Source organism: Meles meles, chromosome 11 (genome assembly GCF_922984935.1).
Source record: "Meles meles chromosome 11, mMelMel3.1 paternal haplotype, whole genome shotgun sequence".
Taxonomy (NCBI): Eukaryota; Metazoa; Chordata; class Mammalia; order Carnivora; family Mustelidae; genus Meles; species Meles meles.
In genome coordinates this window covers 10,803,561-10,819,279 of record NC_060076.1, presented here as the reverse complement: position 1 = coordinate 10,819,279, position 15,719 = coordinate 10,803,561, and the positions used below count along the sequence as shown (strand labels likewise).

At 40.2% G+C, this 15,719-nt stretch overlaps 1 protein-coding gene across 5 annotated transcripts in view; it reads right to left on the bottom strand.

The window, feature by feature from the left end:
* DENND1A (DENN domain containing 1A) overlaps positions 1-15,719 on the bottom strand; it is a 493,090-nt gene that overhangs the window by 438,436 nt on the left and 38,935 nt on the right. For all 5 annotated transcript variants that reach the window (XM_046022048.1, XM_046022043.1, XM_046022046.1 and 2 more), the window contains exon 2: positions 12,868-12,938. In XM_046022048.1, the coding sequence (XP_045878004.1) occupies positions 12,868-12,938 (71 nt within the window). The remainder of the gene's footprint in view (positions 1-12,867; positions 12,939-15,719) is intronic.

Genomic DNA, 15,719 nt, shown 5'->3' with positions numbered 1-15,719 from the left:
TTCTCAGTATTGAGAAGCAATAAATCCCCTCTATTGCTCAAGCCAAATTTCATTAGGTTTCTGCCATTTAGGACAAAAAGAATCCTAATAAAACAATGTCACCAACACGATTACTAAACATGCTGAACAATGTAATATTAAAAAAAAAAAAAATCCTCAGAGCAAACCAAAGCACAAAGGGCATAAGCCAACGGCTTTCCCATGAATAAGAGATGTTAAGTTTAAATGCATGGATTCTGAGATATCTACTTTGGCTAGTTACTTTTACTTCCCATTTTTCAGCTGTGTTAGCTCAGTAACAACTGCTAGTAGCAGACTTCTAGGCAGACATGAACTCTTGACTTAAACAAAAATAATATAATAATTTAAAATAACAACTACTTAAGTACAAACCTAACCAAAAAAATGTACAAGAACTACAAGAGGAAAACTACAAAACTCAGATGAATGAAATCAAAGAACTAAGTAAGGGCTACCTGAGTGGCTCACTCACTTCAGCATCTGCTGTCGGCTCAAGTCATGATCTGGGAGTTCCAGTATCAAGCTCCCACATCAGGCTCCCTGCTGAGTCCTCCCTCTGCCCCTCACCCCGCTCATATTCTACCTCTCACTCTGTCTCTAAAATAAAATAAAGAACTAAATAAATGGAGAAATACAGAAGCGCTGGATGGCACAATGTGTTGAGCACCCAACTCTTGGTTTCATCCCAGATCATGATCTCAGGGTCATGAGATTGAGCTCCGCATCAGGCTCCATGCTCAGTACGGAGTCAGCTTGAGATTCTCTCTCCCTCTACCTATCCTGCTCATGTTCTCTCTTGCTCTCTGCATCTAAAATAAAAAATCGTTAAAAAAAAGAAAAGGAGAAATATTACATATCCATAAATAAGGACACTCAGTAATGTCAAGATGACAGTGCTTTGTCATTTGATCTATAGACACAATACAATCACATCCAAAACATCAACAAGTTATGTTGTGGATATTGACAAACGGACTCTAAAGCATATGAAGGCAAAAGACCCAGAAGAGTGAACACAGTATTAGGAAGAACAAACGCGAAAGACAGACACACTGACTTCAAAACTGACTATAAAGCTACAGTAACCAACCCAGGACGATCCTGGTGAAAGAATAGACAGTTAGCAAACCCAGAAACAGACCCCTATATAGTAACTGATCTTTGCCCAAGAGCAAGATAGTCTTTGTAACAAATGCTGCTGGAACAACTGAACACCACGTGCAGTCAAGTGAATGTACACACAGACCTTCCTTACACCCTTCACAAAACTCAAAACGGATCATAGATCAAAATATAAAACACGAAAGTATAAAACTCCTAGAGATGACCCTGGTGTGGCAATGCCTTTAGATACCCCATCACACATATGATCCAAGAAAGAACCGACAATCTGGACTTCTATTAAAAATAAAAACTTCAGGGTGCCTGGGTGGCTCAGTAGTCATTAAGCATCTGCCTTCAGCTCAGGTCATGAACCCAAAGTCCTGCGATGGAGCCCCACGTCAGGCTCCCTGCTCAGTGGGGAGTCTGCTTCTCCCTCTCCCTCGGACTGCTGCTCCCCCTGCTTGAGTTCACACTGTCAAATAAATAAATAAAATCTTTTTAAAACAAACAAATAAATAAATACTTCAGCTCTACCAGAGAAAGTATCAAGAGAATGAGAGGACAGGCTACAAACTGGGAGCAAATATCTGCAAAAGACATGTTTGATAAAGGAATGCTACCCAAAATATACAAAGAACTCTTAAAGCTCAATAAGAAAACAAACCAATTTTTAAAAAAAAAATGGGCCAAAGACCTTGACACCTCCCCAAACGAGATATACAGATGGCAAATCAGAATATGAAAAAAATGTTCCACATATGTCATCAGAGAGATGCAAATTAAAACGAGATGCCACTACATACATATTAGAATGACCAAAATCCCGAACACTTATAACACCAAATGCCGGTGAGGATATGGAGCTGTAGGAACTCTCACTCACTGTTGGCAGGAATATAAAATGGCAGGGCTACTTTGGAAGACAGCTGGCAGTTCTCAAAAAACTAAACATACTCTTGCCATCCAGCAATCACATCCCCAGTATTTACCCAAAGGAGCTGAAAACTTCCATCCACACAAACACCTGCACATGGATGTTTACAGCAGCTTTACTCATAATTGCCAAAACCTGGAAGGAACCAAGATGCCTTTCAGTAGGTGAATGGGTAAACTAGCACATCCGGATAATGCAGTATGATTAAGAAATAAAAAGAAATAAGCCATGAAAAGACAAGGAATAACCAAACACACATACACACACAAAACCATAAATGCATACTGCTGAGGAAAAACAGCCTACTTGAGAAGGCTACATACTGTAGGATACCAGGTACATGACACTCTGGAAAAGGCAAAATCATGGAGACAATAAAAAGATCAGTGGTTGCCGGGGGGCTGGGGGTGAATGAAGGAATAAGCAGGCAGAACACAGAGGATCTTTGGGGCACTGAAAAATATTCTGTATGATACTATAAATGGATATGTGTTATCATACATTTGTCTAAAATCAAAGAACACACAACGCCACAACATATGCAGTGGACTCTGGGTGGTTATGATGGGTCAGCACAGGGTCACTGATATTAACAAGTGTGCCACTCTGGTTGGGCATGTTGACATTGGGTGAGGCTGTGCATGCCTGGGGCAAAGGTATATAAATGGGAAATCTCTGTATCTTCCTCTCTACTTGGCAGTGAACCTGAACCTTCTCTAAAATATCTTTTTTAAAAAATGACAAGTAACAGCTCCCACTTAATAAGAACTTTCCATGTCCCATGCACTCTGCATTACTATGTAATCTATCAACTAAATGAAGGAGGTACTATTAAGGACTCCATTTTATAGTTGACAGATTGAGACTCAAATTGTCATTCTGAGGGAATTAAAATATAGATCAACAAACTCACTGTTCACACGGATTTTATGGTTTAGTGGCTCAGTGAATTGCTGGTCTACCTGGAGGGCTCAGGGCCTTAAAAACACCGTGAACCACAAATACAGCAAGAACCACCACACTGCCATGAATTACCAAAAATCATGAGACTCTCCTACATTGTAATTTATACCCAGATGGCCCCTAAATTGCACACTTCAGGAAGAAATCTGGAATCAGCTTCAAATAACTAAACATGAAGAAAATATATGGCTCACTTTCTGTTACTTTTTAAGAACAGCAATTCAAAGTCATTCTACATAACCAATTTAGAGCATCAGCATAGCATAATAAAAAGCACAAGCTTCAAGGAAAGATACACAATTAAGGTAAAATTCAAAATGTGACCTCGGTAGGAAGACAGAGGGACTTCAAAGACACAAAATGTTCTATTTCCTAAATTGAGTAGTGGGTATGTGCATTTCTTTTTATTCTTTAAGCTGTGCATACACGCATAATTTGTGTTAAAGTTTCATAAACTGGTTTAAAGATTATAGTCGGAGTAGACCTCAAATCCGAACTCTGCCTTTGGACAAGTTGCTTCCCATCTCTAAGCTTTGAACACTCAAATACACATGGAGGGCCTGCAGTCTGCCAGGTACCATTCTAGCTGTTGGAATTTCACGTACAAGAACGAGGTCATTTCTGCCTTCGTGGAACCCTATTTTTCTTACCTAGATAACTGAGCTGAATACCTCTTACTTTATTAGGTGATGAGCAAAGGCTTTATTACAATGAGCTTTCCTTAGGCTTAAATATAGTTTAAAGAAATATTCTAACAATCCTACAATGTAAGGCACATTACAATTCTCAAAATCAGCTTAAAAAGTACAGTGAGGGGGGGCGCCTGAGTGGCTCAGTGGGTTAAGCCGCTGCCTTCGGCTCAGGTCATGATCTCGGGGTCCTGGGATCGAGTCTCGCATCGGGCTCTCTGCTCAGCAGGGAGCCTGCTTCCCTCTCTCTCTCTCTGCCTGCTTCTCTGCTACTTGTGATCTCTCTCTGTCAAATAAATAAATAAAATCTTTTAAAAAAAAAAAAAAAAAAAGTACAGTGAGGGGAACCTGGGTGGCTCAGTCATTAAACACCTGACTTCGGCTCAGGTCAGGATCTCAGGGTCCTGGGATCAAGCCCAGTGTCAGGCTCCATGTTAAGTGGGGAGTCTGCTTGTCCCTCTCCCTCTGCCTTTCCCCTGACACTGCTCAGGCTTACTCGCTCACTCTCAAATACATAAAATCTTTAAAAAAAAAAAAAAAAAAGCACAATGAGATGAGGTTTCGTGCCTCGATTCCAAATAAGTGATTTTCAAGTGGGCATGTCAAGTACTTAGAGTCAGGAAAAATTAATTTTTAAGTAATCCATGTCTTTTGAGTGAGTGGTAATTTGTCCCTACACTACTGCAAATTATGTTCATACCTTAATACTCCATAAAGTGGATTCACTTTCACTAGAAAAATCCAAGGGTGCAAAAGAAGAAAAATAAAGAAAAGTTAAAGTATCATGCTAACTCATTTAAAAGAAAAAAAAAAAAACTAAAAGAAATCCTTGTACTGTTCATGAATGAAAACTGCCTCTTCCCTGATTTTCTACATAAGCCTGATTTTTCTAACTATTACATGTGCAGGTAATATTAGCCGGTACTTTTCGGGATGACACCATAAGAATGAAGTTAAAATCCTGCATCTAAAACTTCACGGTTGTCCCATCTGGGCAAACAAATAAACCTTTTCAAGCCTCAGGTTCCTCAAACATACGACCCATCTTAAGGGGCCATATATTAACAACATAAGAACTAAGAAAGTGTAACAGTATTAAGAAAAGTGACTGAAATATAATAAGGACTCAATAAAAGTTAGCCACTTTATCACCATTCTTCAAAAGTTTGCTGTGGCTATATTATTGAAAAGAAGATAATAAATTTAGTTAATACCACTAATATTTTAATCTGACATAAAACAACTCTCAAAGGGCTTTTTCCCCCCTCCCTCCCACTTCTAAAGAAACAGCATACATTTAAAAAAAAAATTTTAAGATCTTATTTGAGAGAGAGAGTGTAAGGGAGCACAAGATGGGGGGGGGGAGTACAGAGGAAGAAGCAGACTCCACACTGAGCAGAGACTGAGATCATGACCTGAGCCAAAGGCAGCCACCCAGGCACCCTGTTTTTATTTTTAGATCAATGTTTTATTTTTTTTTAAGATTTTATTTATTTATTTGACAGAGATCACAAGTAGGCAGAGAGGCAGGCAGGGGGTGGGGAGGAGCAGGCTCCCTGCGGAGCAGGACCCTGGGATCATGACCTGAGCCAAAGGCAGAGGCTTAACCCATTGAGCCACCCAGGCTTGCTAGATCAATGTTTTAAAACTATCTAGTCACACTATCTAGTCACAAAACTAACTATCCACTGTGGTCACAGATCCAAGCAATGTTCATAGAATTAGAGACCTGCAAAGTGAAAGCTCAGATTCAGAATATAACAAATCTGGCTCTCAATCCCGTCCACTGGCTGAGACTTGCTTTTCTTCATGATACTGAGGATCCAGAAATATGAAAGGCTATTTAAGAGAGATTTGAAAGCCAGGGTGTTTGGGTGCTTAAGTTACTGATCATAGCTGAAACCGCAGCTAACTGAAGCATCACGTCATAAGCATCCATCCAGAGCTCTCACAACAGTTTCTTCACTGGACTATCCACTTCTTGCTACCAAGTGGCCACTGGCTACTGCAGTAAAACACTGGGCAGGGAACAGAGGACATTGGAGGAAGCAGGTGGGCAGAACGGCCTCGAGACCCTGATGCTGCTGCCACTCTCTTGGCAGCTACACAGCTGCCCAAGCAGGGTGCCCACAGCAGGCTCCGAGATGCCAGCTGTAATGAGACCCTTGTGCTGGAAATGCACTCCAGTGTTTCCGCACGGCCGGTACCATCTGATCACGGGACCGGCAGGCTCATTGCTCTTGTGAGAGCACCCTCTTCCGAGACCTTCAGTCAGACAGGCTAAACTCAGCTCTGGGAGCTTTCCTAACTCGAGACCACCTTCTTCGTTTTCTGGGGTCCCCTAGTAAAGGTGGCTTCTTGAGCAAAGACATAAATCAGAGTACACAAAATGGAATGTGACCAAAAAGCATAAAAGTTAAGAACAAAGTAGGTCAAATATCTGCTTAAAATGTTACGACTTCTTTTTAAAAATCTCATACTGAAGTCAACAAGTACTATACACAGCGACGTTAGCTGGCATTATTTACAACAGGAGAACTCTGGAAACAATCTAAAGATCCGATTGTAAGTAAATATTACTCATAAATATGATGTAATAATTCATAGCAAATGAAATTATTTTCACAAAGCTGTATAATAACTTTTGGAAAAGCTTAATGATTTGGGGGAGACCAGCAAGGAAAACATACGTAGAGCAGAAGTTCAGGGAAAAGTTTACACGTATGTTTATATTTACATATATATTTATATTATGCTTTATTTCCACACCCTGACACACAAAAGACTACAAGGAAATAAATATACCAAAACATTAATAGCGTATCACCAAGTGATGATTTTTCTCTTTGTAATTTTTCAAAATTTTTAAATTGTATACATACTCAAAACAAGGTACTACAAATTTAAATAGGAAAAAAAAACATAAACACAAACCAGGATAATTTGTCAATATGTACTCAAATAACTTGAGAAAATTTTTAGTTTTTTTAATTTACATTGAGAATATAACACACCACAGTATAAGAAAAATTATAAGAATGAAACTCCCACAGAAGTTTATAGAACAAAATGTATACTAAATCCTCCAATTAAAGACCCGTAAAGTAGTTTCAGTGCTTTCTAACCCACCTTCTCACAGCAGGGAATTAATCCTTCAGGGGGATGCAAACCAACTTCAAAGAGAAGATTATGCCCAGACACTAGTACTGTATAGCGTAAGGTTTATACCTAAGTTTGCTCAGATACTTTGGCAGGGATCAGAGATGCAGATCCAAGGAACAAAGACTAATCTTAAGACAGATTCCTTGCAATCATTTAAAAAGACAAAAATAATGCATTCAATAATAGCCCAAAAAGGCAAATATAATAAGTTTTATTAAAAACAAGAAAGTTGTAGAAGTAGACAAAAGATACCTAAAATCAAACACTGAATGACAGCTTATTCCCTGGTAATAGTAACTAAGAAATCTCAGAAACTCCCCAAGAAAACCAGAGGCACCGCAAGTCGTTTGCGTACCCAAATTTTACTGGCACAATGTTTCCAAGGTGTCCCATTCGAATGTGTCCAAGGTCCTGATGCACTAAGTGGAGCTGACAGTTCACATGTTCCTTCCAAGGAGGTCACAGAATGTTCTTAAGTACAGTACACAGCGTGCTTACAATACATGTCTTCAGTAAGGGAGACATTAAAAGCAATTGAGGGAAAAATATTTCTAACATCCAGGGATTTTTTTTTTTTTTAATTTTACTTATTTATTTGAGAAAGAACAAGAGAGCACAAGCAGGGGGAGGAACAGAGGGAGAAGGAGAAGCAGGCTCCCCACTGAGAAGCGAGCAGATGCGGGGGCTCGATCCCAGGACTCTGGGATCATGACCCGAGCTGGAGGCAGACGCTTAACCAACAGAGCCACCCAGGCGCCCCTACAGTCTAGTAATACTTCTCACTGGCCTGTTTCACATCTGTCATCTTTTTGTGAGGTGTCTTTTTTTGTGTGTGTATGATTTAGAAGTACCTGATTATTTTATATTTTTCTAAGACTTCATTTTTTAAGTAACCAATACACCCAGCATGGGGCTTGAACTTACAACTCAGAGATCAAGAGTCACATACTCTACCAACTGACCCAGTCAGGTGCTCCTAGGAGTACCTGATCCTTTTATGAAAACATTTTAAGTAAAGGAGTAGCAGATCCCAGTAATTCAGATTTAGTTTCCTAACTGTTTCCTTGGTTTTGTCTTTTTTCAAGTAGGCTCCACACCCAGGGGAGGCTTGAACTCACAACCCTGAGATCAAGAGTTGCATGGTCTACAGACTGAGTCAGTCAGGTGCCCCCAATTAGTTTCCCAATTTTTTAAATTAGCTAATCATCTAAATGAAAACTAAAATCCTTACTAAAGACCTAAATGTGAAAGGCAAAACTATACATTTCTTAGAGGAAATTATCTTCATAACTGTGGGGTAAGAAAATGCTGGTCCATTGTACTATATCATAATCGAGAAGTTATGATCAAAGTTAACATAAAGAGAGTGAAAGACAAACCACAGAGTGGAAGAAGACATTTGTAATACATACAATAAGATAATTAGTATCCATAATATAAGCTTACAAATCAATGAGGAAAAAAAAAGGTAGAAAACTCAATAAGAAAAATGAGCCAAGAGACTTGAAAATCACTTTTAAAAACAAGCCATTCAAGAGGCCAATAAGCAGAAGGTGCTTGGTCTCATTAGTTATCAGGAAAATGCAAATAAAAACAAGGAGATACTGCTACATAACCATGAGGCTGACAAAAATCAACACATCTAACTGTACCAAGGACTGATGAAACTGTAGAGCAGTGAGGACTATCAAACACTGCTGGAGAGAGTGTAGACGAGCACAATTTTGAAAAACAGGTTATCATGATCCAGTAATCAAGTATGGTATCTATCCTAAGGAAAATACACTTAAGTGTGCCAGGATTCACGTATGAAGAATGACTATGGCAGCATTGCCTGTAATAGCTCAAAACTGCAAACAACTTCAAGTGTTTTCAACAGAATGGATAAATTGTGATATAATCCTAGTGTATTACACAGTAATAAAAATGAATGACTACAGCTACACACAACATGAAGAACCCTTACAAACATAATCTTGAGCAAAAAAAAAGTAGCAAAAGTACACAAAGAATAATTCTGTTTCTGTCAAATTCAAAAGCAAGCACTAAATTATATTTTTCAAGGAGGTAAGCTTAGGTCATAAAACTATAAAGAAAAACAAATGATTATCATAAAAGTCAGGATAGTAGTTCCCTCTGGAGAAAGGAAAGGGGGGAACTCTGGGGTGCCAACCAAACTCTACTTCAACACTTACAGGGCCTCAGAAAGAGTACACATAGAGGCCCTCATACCATATGTGTTAATACATAACAGATATGAAACAAGCTTACAAAATATAAATATCTTCTATCCTCCTATCATGACAAACATACCTTTATAATTGCCTGGAAAGCCAGATTCATACAGAGAATTCTGGGATTCCCCAGAGTTCCATGCAGAAACATGGTGGCCCAGGGAGAATTGGCCACTGGTCCATCTCCCATCATCCTCTTCTCCATCCAGCACAGCCAACGACCTCACACACAAGCATGCAGTCACCTCCACTCACAAGTCCAAGCTCCATTCCATATCCTACCCTCCACATACAGCCACACTTAGGCCATCCCTTGTGTAGACCAGCAGCCACGCCCACCCTCAGAAATATGGACCCCAGGAAAGGGACTCACACAGGCTCTGGAAACAAGCTCAGGGCCCTTCGGGCAGGAAATTCTGAGATCCTAGATATTTAAAGTATGGTCTACCATGAAAAGGTTCAGACTCTAAGCAGGCATGTCCCACAGGCCCCACAGACTCTGCACCATGGAAGAGGCCCAAAGCAGGGCCCACTAAAGCACAGGGCCAAGGGAAGGAGCCTTCCTGCAGTAACAGTACTTCCCTACACCCAGGCAACATTGTATTTCTTAGCCTGGAGACCAGTAACATGGGCACATGACCATTATTTGCTAAACTATAAAAGTAAGTTCCATGTATTTTTTTTGCACAAATAAGGGATAGACATCACATGCCTGTTTGTATGATACACAGTAACACAGACACCTGCCAACATTTCATAACCCAAATCTAATCATGAGGATATGATCAGATCCAAATCTAGAGACCTTCTGCAAAACAACAGACCTAAATTCTTCAAAATATGTCTGTGATAAAAGGTAAAGAATGGCTGCAAAACTATTACTTACTGAAAGAAACTAAATACATATGAAGCTGAACGGACTGCGTGATACTGACTAATCAGATTCTGGATCAGAAAGGAAAATGCTGTAAAGGATACTATTGGCAAAACTGAATTTAAACAGGAACAACTGACATTATCTCAACATTAAATTCTCTCCTTTCAATAACTAGAGTTACGTACGAAAATTCTTAGGAGGGGGCGCCTGGGTGGCTCAGTGGGTTAAGCCTCTCCCTTTGGCTCAGGTCATGATCTCAGGGTCCTGGGATCAAGCCCCACATCGGGCTCTCTGCTCACCGGGGAGCCTACTTCACCCCTCTCTCTCTGCGCCTGCCTCTCTGTTTACTTGTGATCTCTCTCTCTGTGTCAAATAAATTTTAAAAAATATATATTTAAAAAAAGAAGAAGAAAATTCTTAGGAGATATATTCTGAAGTATGTAGGGGTAAAGCGTTGCTATGTCTGCAATTTATTCTCACACGACTCTGAAAAAATAATATGTATATACATACGGAATGATAAAGCAAGTATGGCAAAAAAGGGTAACAACTGATGAACCTAAGGAAAGGGCATATGCACTTGACCATTCTTATAACTTTCATCTTTTAAAATATTTTCAAGGGGCGCCTGGGTGGCTCAGTGGGTTAAAGCCTCTGCCTTTCGCTCAGGTCATGATCCCAGGGTCCTGGGATCGGGCCCCGCATCGGGCTCTCTGCTTGGCGGGGAGCCTGCTTCCTCCTCTCTCTCTCTCTGCCTACCTCTCTCCCTACTTGTGATCTCTATCTGTCAAAAAAATAATAAAATAAAATTTAAAAAATAAATAAATAAATAAAATAAAATAAAATATTTTCAAAATAGAAAGTTTTTATAATATACTAAAGGGTTATACAAGAAAGAAGTTGTCTACAGGGCAGATGAATTAGATGACTGGGGTAAGATACTAAGACTTTGCATTTTGTTCATTCTTCCATCTTACTTGTAATTTTTTTTGAAGATTTTACTTATGTATTTGTGAGAGAGAGAGCATGAGCAGAGGGGAGTGGGAGAAAGAGAAGCAGACTCCCTGCTGAGCAGGGAGCCTGATGCAGGGCTTGATCCCGGGACTCTGGGATCATAACCGGTACCGAAAGCAGACGCCCAATCCATTGAGCCACCCAGGCACCCCACCTTATTTACACTTTTCTAATATTGTTCTTTTTCCCAAAAAAATTCCTTTTAACTTTGGGAGGAAAAAAAAATCCTAGAACACTGAAAGAGGTAGCAACCAGAAAAAAAGAAAAATTCTGTCCCTGAATTTATCTGTCAAATCACAGCCATCATCAAATGGTTACTCTGTAAAGTAGACCCTCAGAGGGGCTGCCGCCTAAGAACAGAGGCTTCCCAAGGCAATGGTTTACAGAGTAAGAGGGATAACGTAACATAGGTGCTAACATTCCACTTCTAGAATGACCACAAATTTGTAACCTTCGTTAGATAATCCAGAAAGCAGCACACAGTTATCTCACTTTCACTATTAAGAGAAATTCATTCAGGGGCGCCTGGGTGGCTCAGTGGGTTAAAGCCTCTATCTTCAGCTCAGGTCCTGATCCCAGGGTCCTGGGATAGAGCCCCCCATTGGGCTCTCTGCTCAGCAGGGAGCCTGCTTCCCCCTCCTCTCTGCCTACTTGTGATCTCTGTCAAATAAATAGATAAAATCTTTTTTAAAAAAAAGAGAGAGAGAGAGAGAGAAATTCATTCATTTAACAAATATTAGTGGCATCATGCAAAGCCCTGTGGATGACATAGAGAGATGTGCCCAACACGGTCACGGCCCTCGAGGCGGCAACTTAGCAGAGTAAAGAAGACTTGAACCAAAAATCCTGGTTATTCCACACAGTGGCCGTGTGATCTGGGTAAATAATTTGACCGGAGATTCTATTTTCTCATAGGTATAAGGGAGATGCCACCCAACTATCTTTAAAGGGTTGTATTGTAAGGATAAAATGTCCAGCACATAGGACAACAGAACAGATACTCAATAAAAGGCAGCTATTTTATGAGTTTTACAGTCTAACATAATGAAATAGAAAATGTTGCACAGCCAGTTGAGAGCATAACTATCACTGGAATCCTGATTACTCCAAGTTTCTAATCCAAGAAATTCACTTTCCCTAAACACCAAGTAATACACACAACTGTGTGTGTGTGTGGACCAAGGGCTGCTCCTGACATACCTCTGGCAAATGCATCACTCCTAGTTACCAAGAAAAAGAATACTACGTTATAGGGTTATTTTTTTCTCATTAACCAGGAAGGATTTTAGTTGAGAACATACTCAGCTTTTGCAAGATACTCTAACCTTAACTAAGACCCTGTTGTCCAGGAATACACGTCCAAATCAGTCCAAAAGCTAAAGCCAGAGGAGGCTTTTCCTTGAACTAATTTCCAACTTTTACTAGCAGACATAAAATTTACTGCACTAAGTCCATTTCAAACATCTCCTTCCAGTTTAGTGGCAGAGTTTTCCCTTTATATTATTTTGTAACAAATTCTAAGCCTTCCTCATTAGCAAGGTAACGATATTTCATACTAAGCAGCTGACTTCCCGGCATCTGTGAAAGATACAAACCAAAACCCAATGATCACAGTGAACAGAACCATACTTCAAGCCTGATATAGTAGTGACTTAAATTGTCACTGTGCCTGTTCTCCATTCCTTAGGATGATGTGGAATACAAGGGGAAGACAATTAAATATACTTAAAGATAAATCACTGTTTAGAATATTCACACATCCCACGTGCACAGCTCTCTCCACCTGATCTTAGCCAAAAGGCCAAGAGGTGATGTCCTGCACAGCTATCTCATATGATAAACACAGATCATAACCAAACATGCAAATACCTGAAAGAGAGCCACCCGTCCTCGGATAGGCCACTTCAACATAGACTTCAAACGTGGTCTCTGGGTTCTGCCTACAAAAGAAAAAGACTGTGATTACTGACAAGGATCAAGGCAGCGTGGTATAGAACATGTGGGCTGTGGTATAAGGCAGACCTTACTTAAAATCTTTAGCTCCACAACTTAATAGCTGTGGAGCTTTGGCCAAGTTACTCAACTTCTCTGAGCCATGCCTTCCTAATCTATAAGATGAAAACACCTGGGGTGCCTAGGTGGCCCCATCAGTTAAGCATCTGCCTTCCGCTCAGGGTCTCCACTCACGTCATATCTCAGGGTCCCAGGATCAAGCTCCTTGTTGGGCTCCCTCCTCAGTGGGGAGTCTGCTTCTCCCTCTCCCTCTGCCTGTACAACAACCCCCCACCTGCCACCAGTTCCTGCCACCAGATGTGCTCCTTCTCTCTTCTCTCAAATAAATAAAAACATTTAAGGGGAAAAAAAATGAAAACACCTAACCAGAAGAATTACTGTGAAACTTAAAACATACAAAAACTGTCCAGGTATAACGGCTGACAAATAATAGGCTAGAGCCGTGATTATGATTTCACAGGAGTCACGTTCTGAATTTACACAGTTGTATCTCCAAATCCAGAAGCAGAATTCTGAGGAAACTCAAACCAAGGCAACATTAGCACAAAGTAGCTTCTCCCACATAGTCCAGGATAAAACATATGATGCAGTCAGCTTGCTAATTTACAGATTTTAAAGACTGAAACAAGAGAAACAGTATCCTAAATCACTAGGCTATTATGAAGACAGGATGCTAATCTAAATACAAGATACGAATTCCACATAGGGGGCTTCCCCCGTACTGGCAATGGCAAGTATATGACACTTCATTATTATATCCTTTTACTTCTTTATGCCATAAATATTTCATAATAAGCTTGAAAAAGATCATAGCACTAACAGAATATTAACAGTTGTTAATTCTGAATGATGAGAACATCGGGTTATATTAGCTTTGAGTTTTCTCTTTGATTCTGAAACTACAATAAAAAGGTATTTCCAGATTGACTGAAAATGGTTTAAGAGAAAATGTTATACTTTCAAATGTCTGTAACAGAATTCTATTTTAAACCTGACAACAAGGCTCAGAAGCTGAGTCACCCAAACAGATCTAACGGTTACTTTCAATCAAATAAATACCCTGAATTTGCCCAGCAGATTCTACTTCTCAAAATAAATCATTCATCTCATTTCATCCTCATAATCCTATGAGGACAGGTAGACTGGTTATTATTATTCTCACCATACAGGTGAGGAACCAGAGGCAAAGAGATTCTATGTAACTTGGCGGCAGTGCCACAGCTAGTTAGAAACACAGCCACAACCAGAATTCACCCTCCTGGGGCTCAAATTCTGTGCTTCACTGATTCTAAGATGAACTTTTTCCTCCACATTCCCACATCTCTTACAATCTATTGCATCTGACAATGCTAAATGGCAGCATTTTTTTTTCCTCCTTAGTAATACACATAATGGTACATTTTACAAATAATGGCATCTGAGATTCAATAAATAGGTTAATATTCCTTCTACTTCCTTAGGAGTAGAAAAATGTGTGTTTTGTCAATCAGAAATCCATTTCTCTTGTGAAGGATCATCATTCCTTCCCTGAAGGGGAACTTAAGCTTTCGCTTTAAGTACCTACAGTGAAAAGAGTTGGCTGCTCTAAAGTTCAAGGTATTTACATAGACCTTGTCAAATACAATTTTAAAAATCACGGGGCACCTGGGTGGCTCAGTGGGTTAAGGCCTCTGCCTTTGGCTAAGGTCATGATCTCAGGGTCCTGGGGTCAAGCCCCACATTGGGCTCTCCGCTCAGCAGGGAGCCTGCTTCCCCACCTCAGTCTCTCTGCCTGCCTCTTTGCCTACTTGTGATCTCTGTCTGTCAAATAAATAAATAAAATCTTAAAAAAAAAAAAATCAGACAATAGGGGTGCCTGGGTGGCTCAGTCGTTAAGCATCTGCCTTCGGCTCAGGTCATGATCCCAGAGTCCTGGGACCAAGCCCCACATCGGGCTCCCTGCTCAGCAGAGAGTCTGCTTCTCCCTCTCCCTCTTCCACTCCACCTGCTTGTGTTCCCTCTCTCGCTGTGTCCCCCTCTGTCAAATAAGTAAGTAAAATCTTTTAAAAAGAAAATCAGACAATAAAGTAGAATGTTTTACTTAATAGGATAAATAACACAAAGTAAATTGAAGTTTTAAAAGAGCCTTAAAATTTTTGTGTGTTTTCCCTGCAGGAAGATACAAAAAGGTCTATCAAGTTAGCCTTCTTTGGTCACCAAACATTGTGGAAAATGTCTTACGGAAACATCCCTTTTGTTCAAATGATCTCAAAGTAGAGTGTTTGATTGAAGACAGGAATGTTCTAAGGCTATTTAAAGAGCATCAGGAAGACTCCTTCTAAAATCTAAACACAGCCTTCTTCGGGTGCCTGGGTGGCACAGTTAGCTGAGTGTCCAACTCTTGGTTTTAGCTCAGGTCATGATTTCAGGGTCATGGGATCAAGCTCCACGTTGGGCTCTGAGCTGAGCACACAGTCTGCTTAGGACTCACTCTTTCTCTCTCTCTCTCTCTCTCTCCTGCACCCCTCTGCCCCTCCCCCTAAACTTGCACTTCCTCGCTCCAAAATAAATCAATTTTAAAAAGAAAACTTTGGGACACCTGGGTGGCTCAGTTGGCTAAGCATCTTCCTTTGGCTCGTGTCATGTCAGACTCCTTGCTTAGCAAGGGAGCCTGCTTCTCCCTCTACCTGCCACTCGCCCTGCTTCTCTCTGACAAATAAAATCTTTTA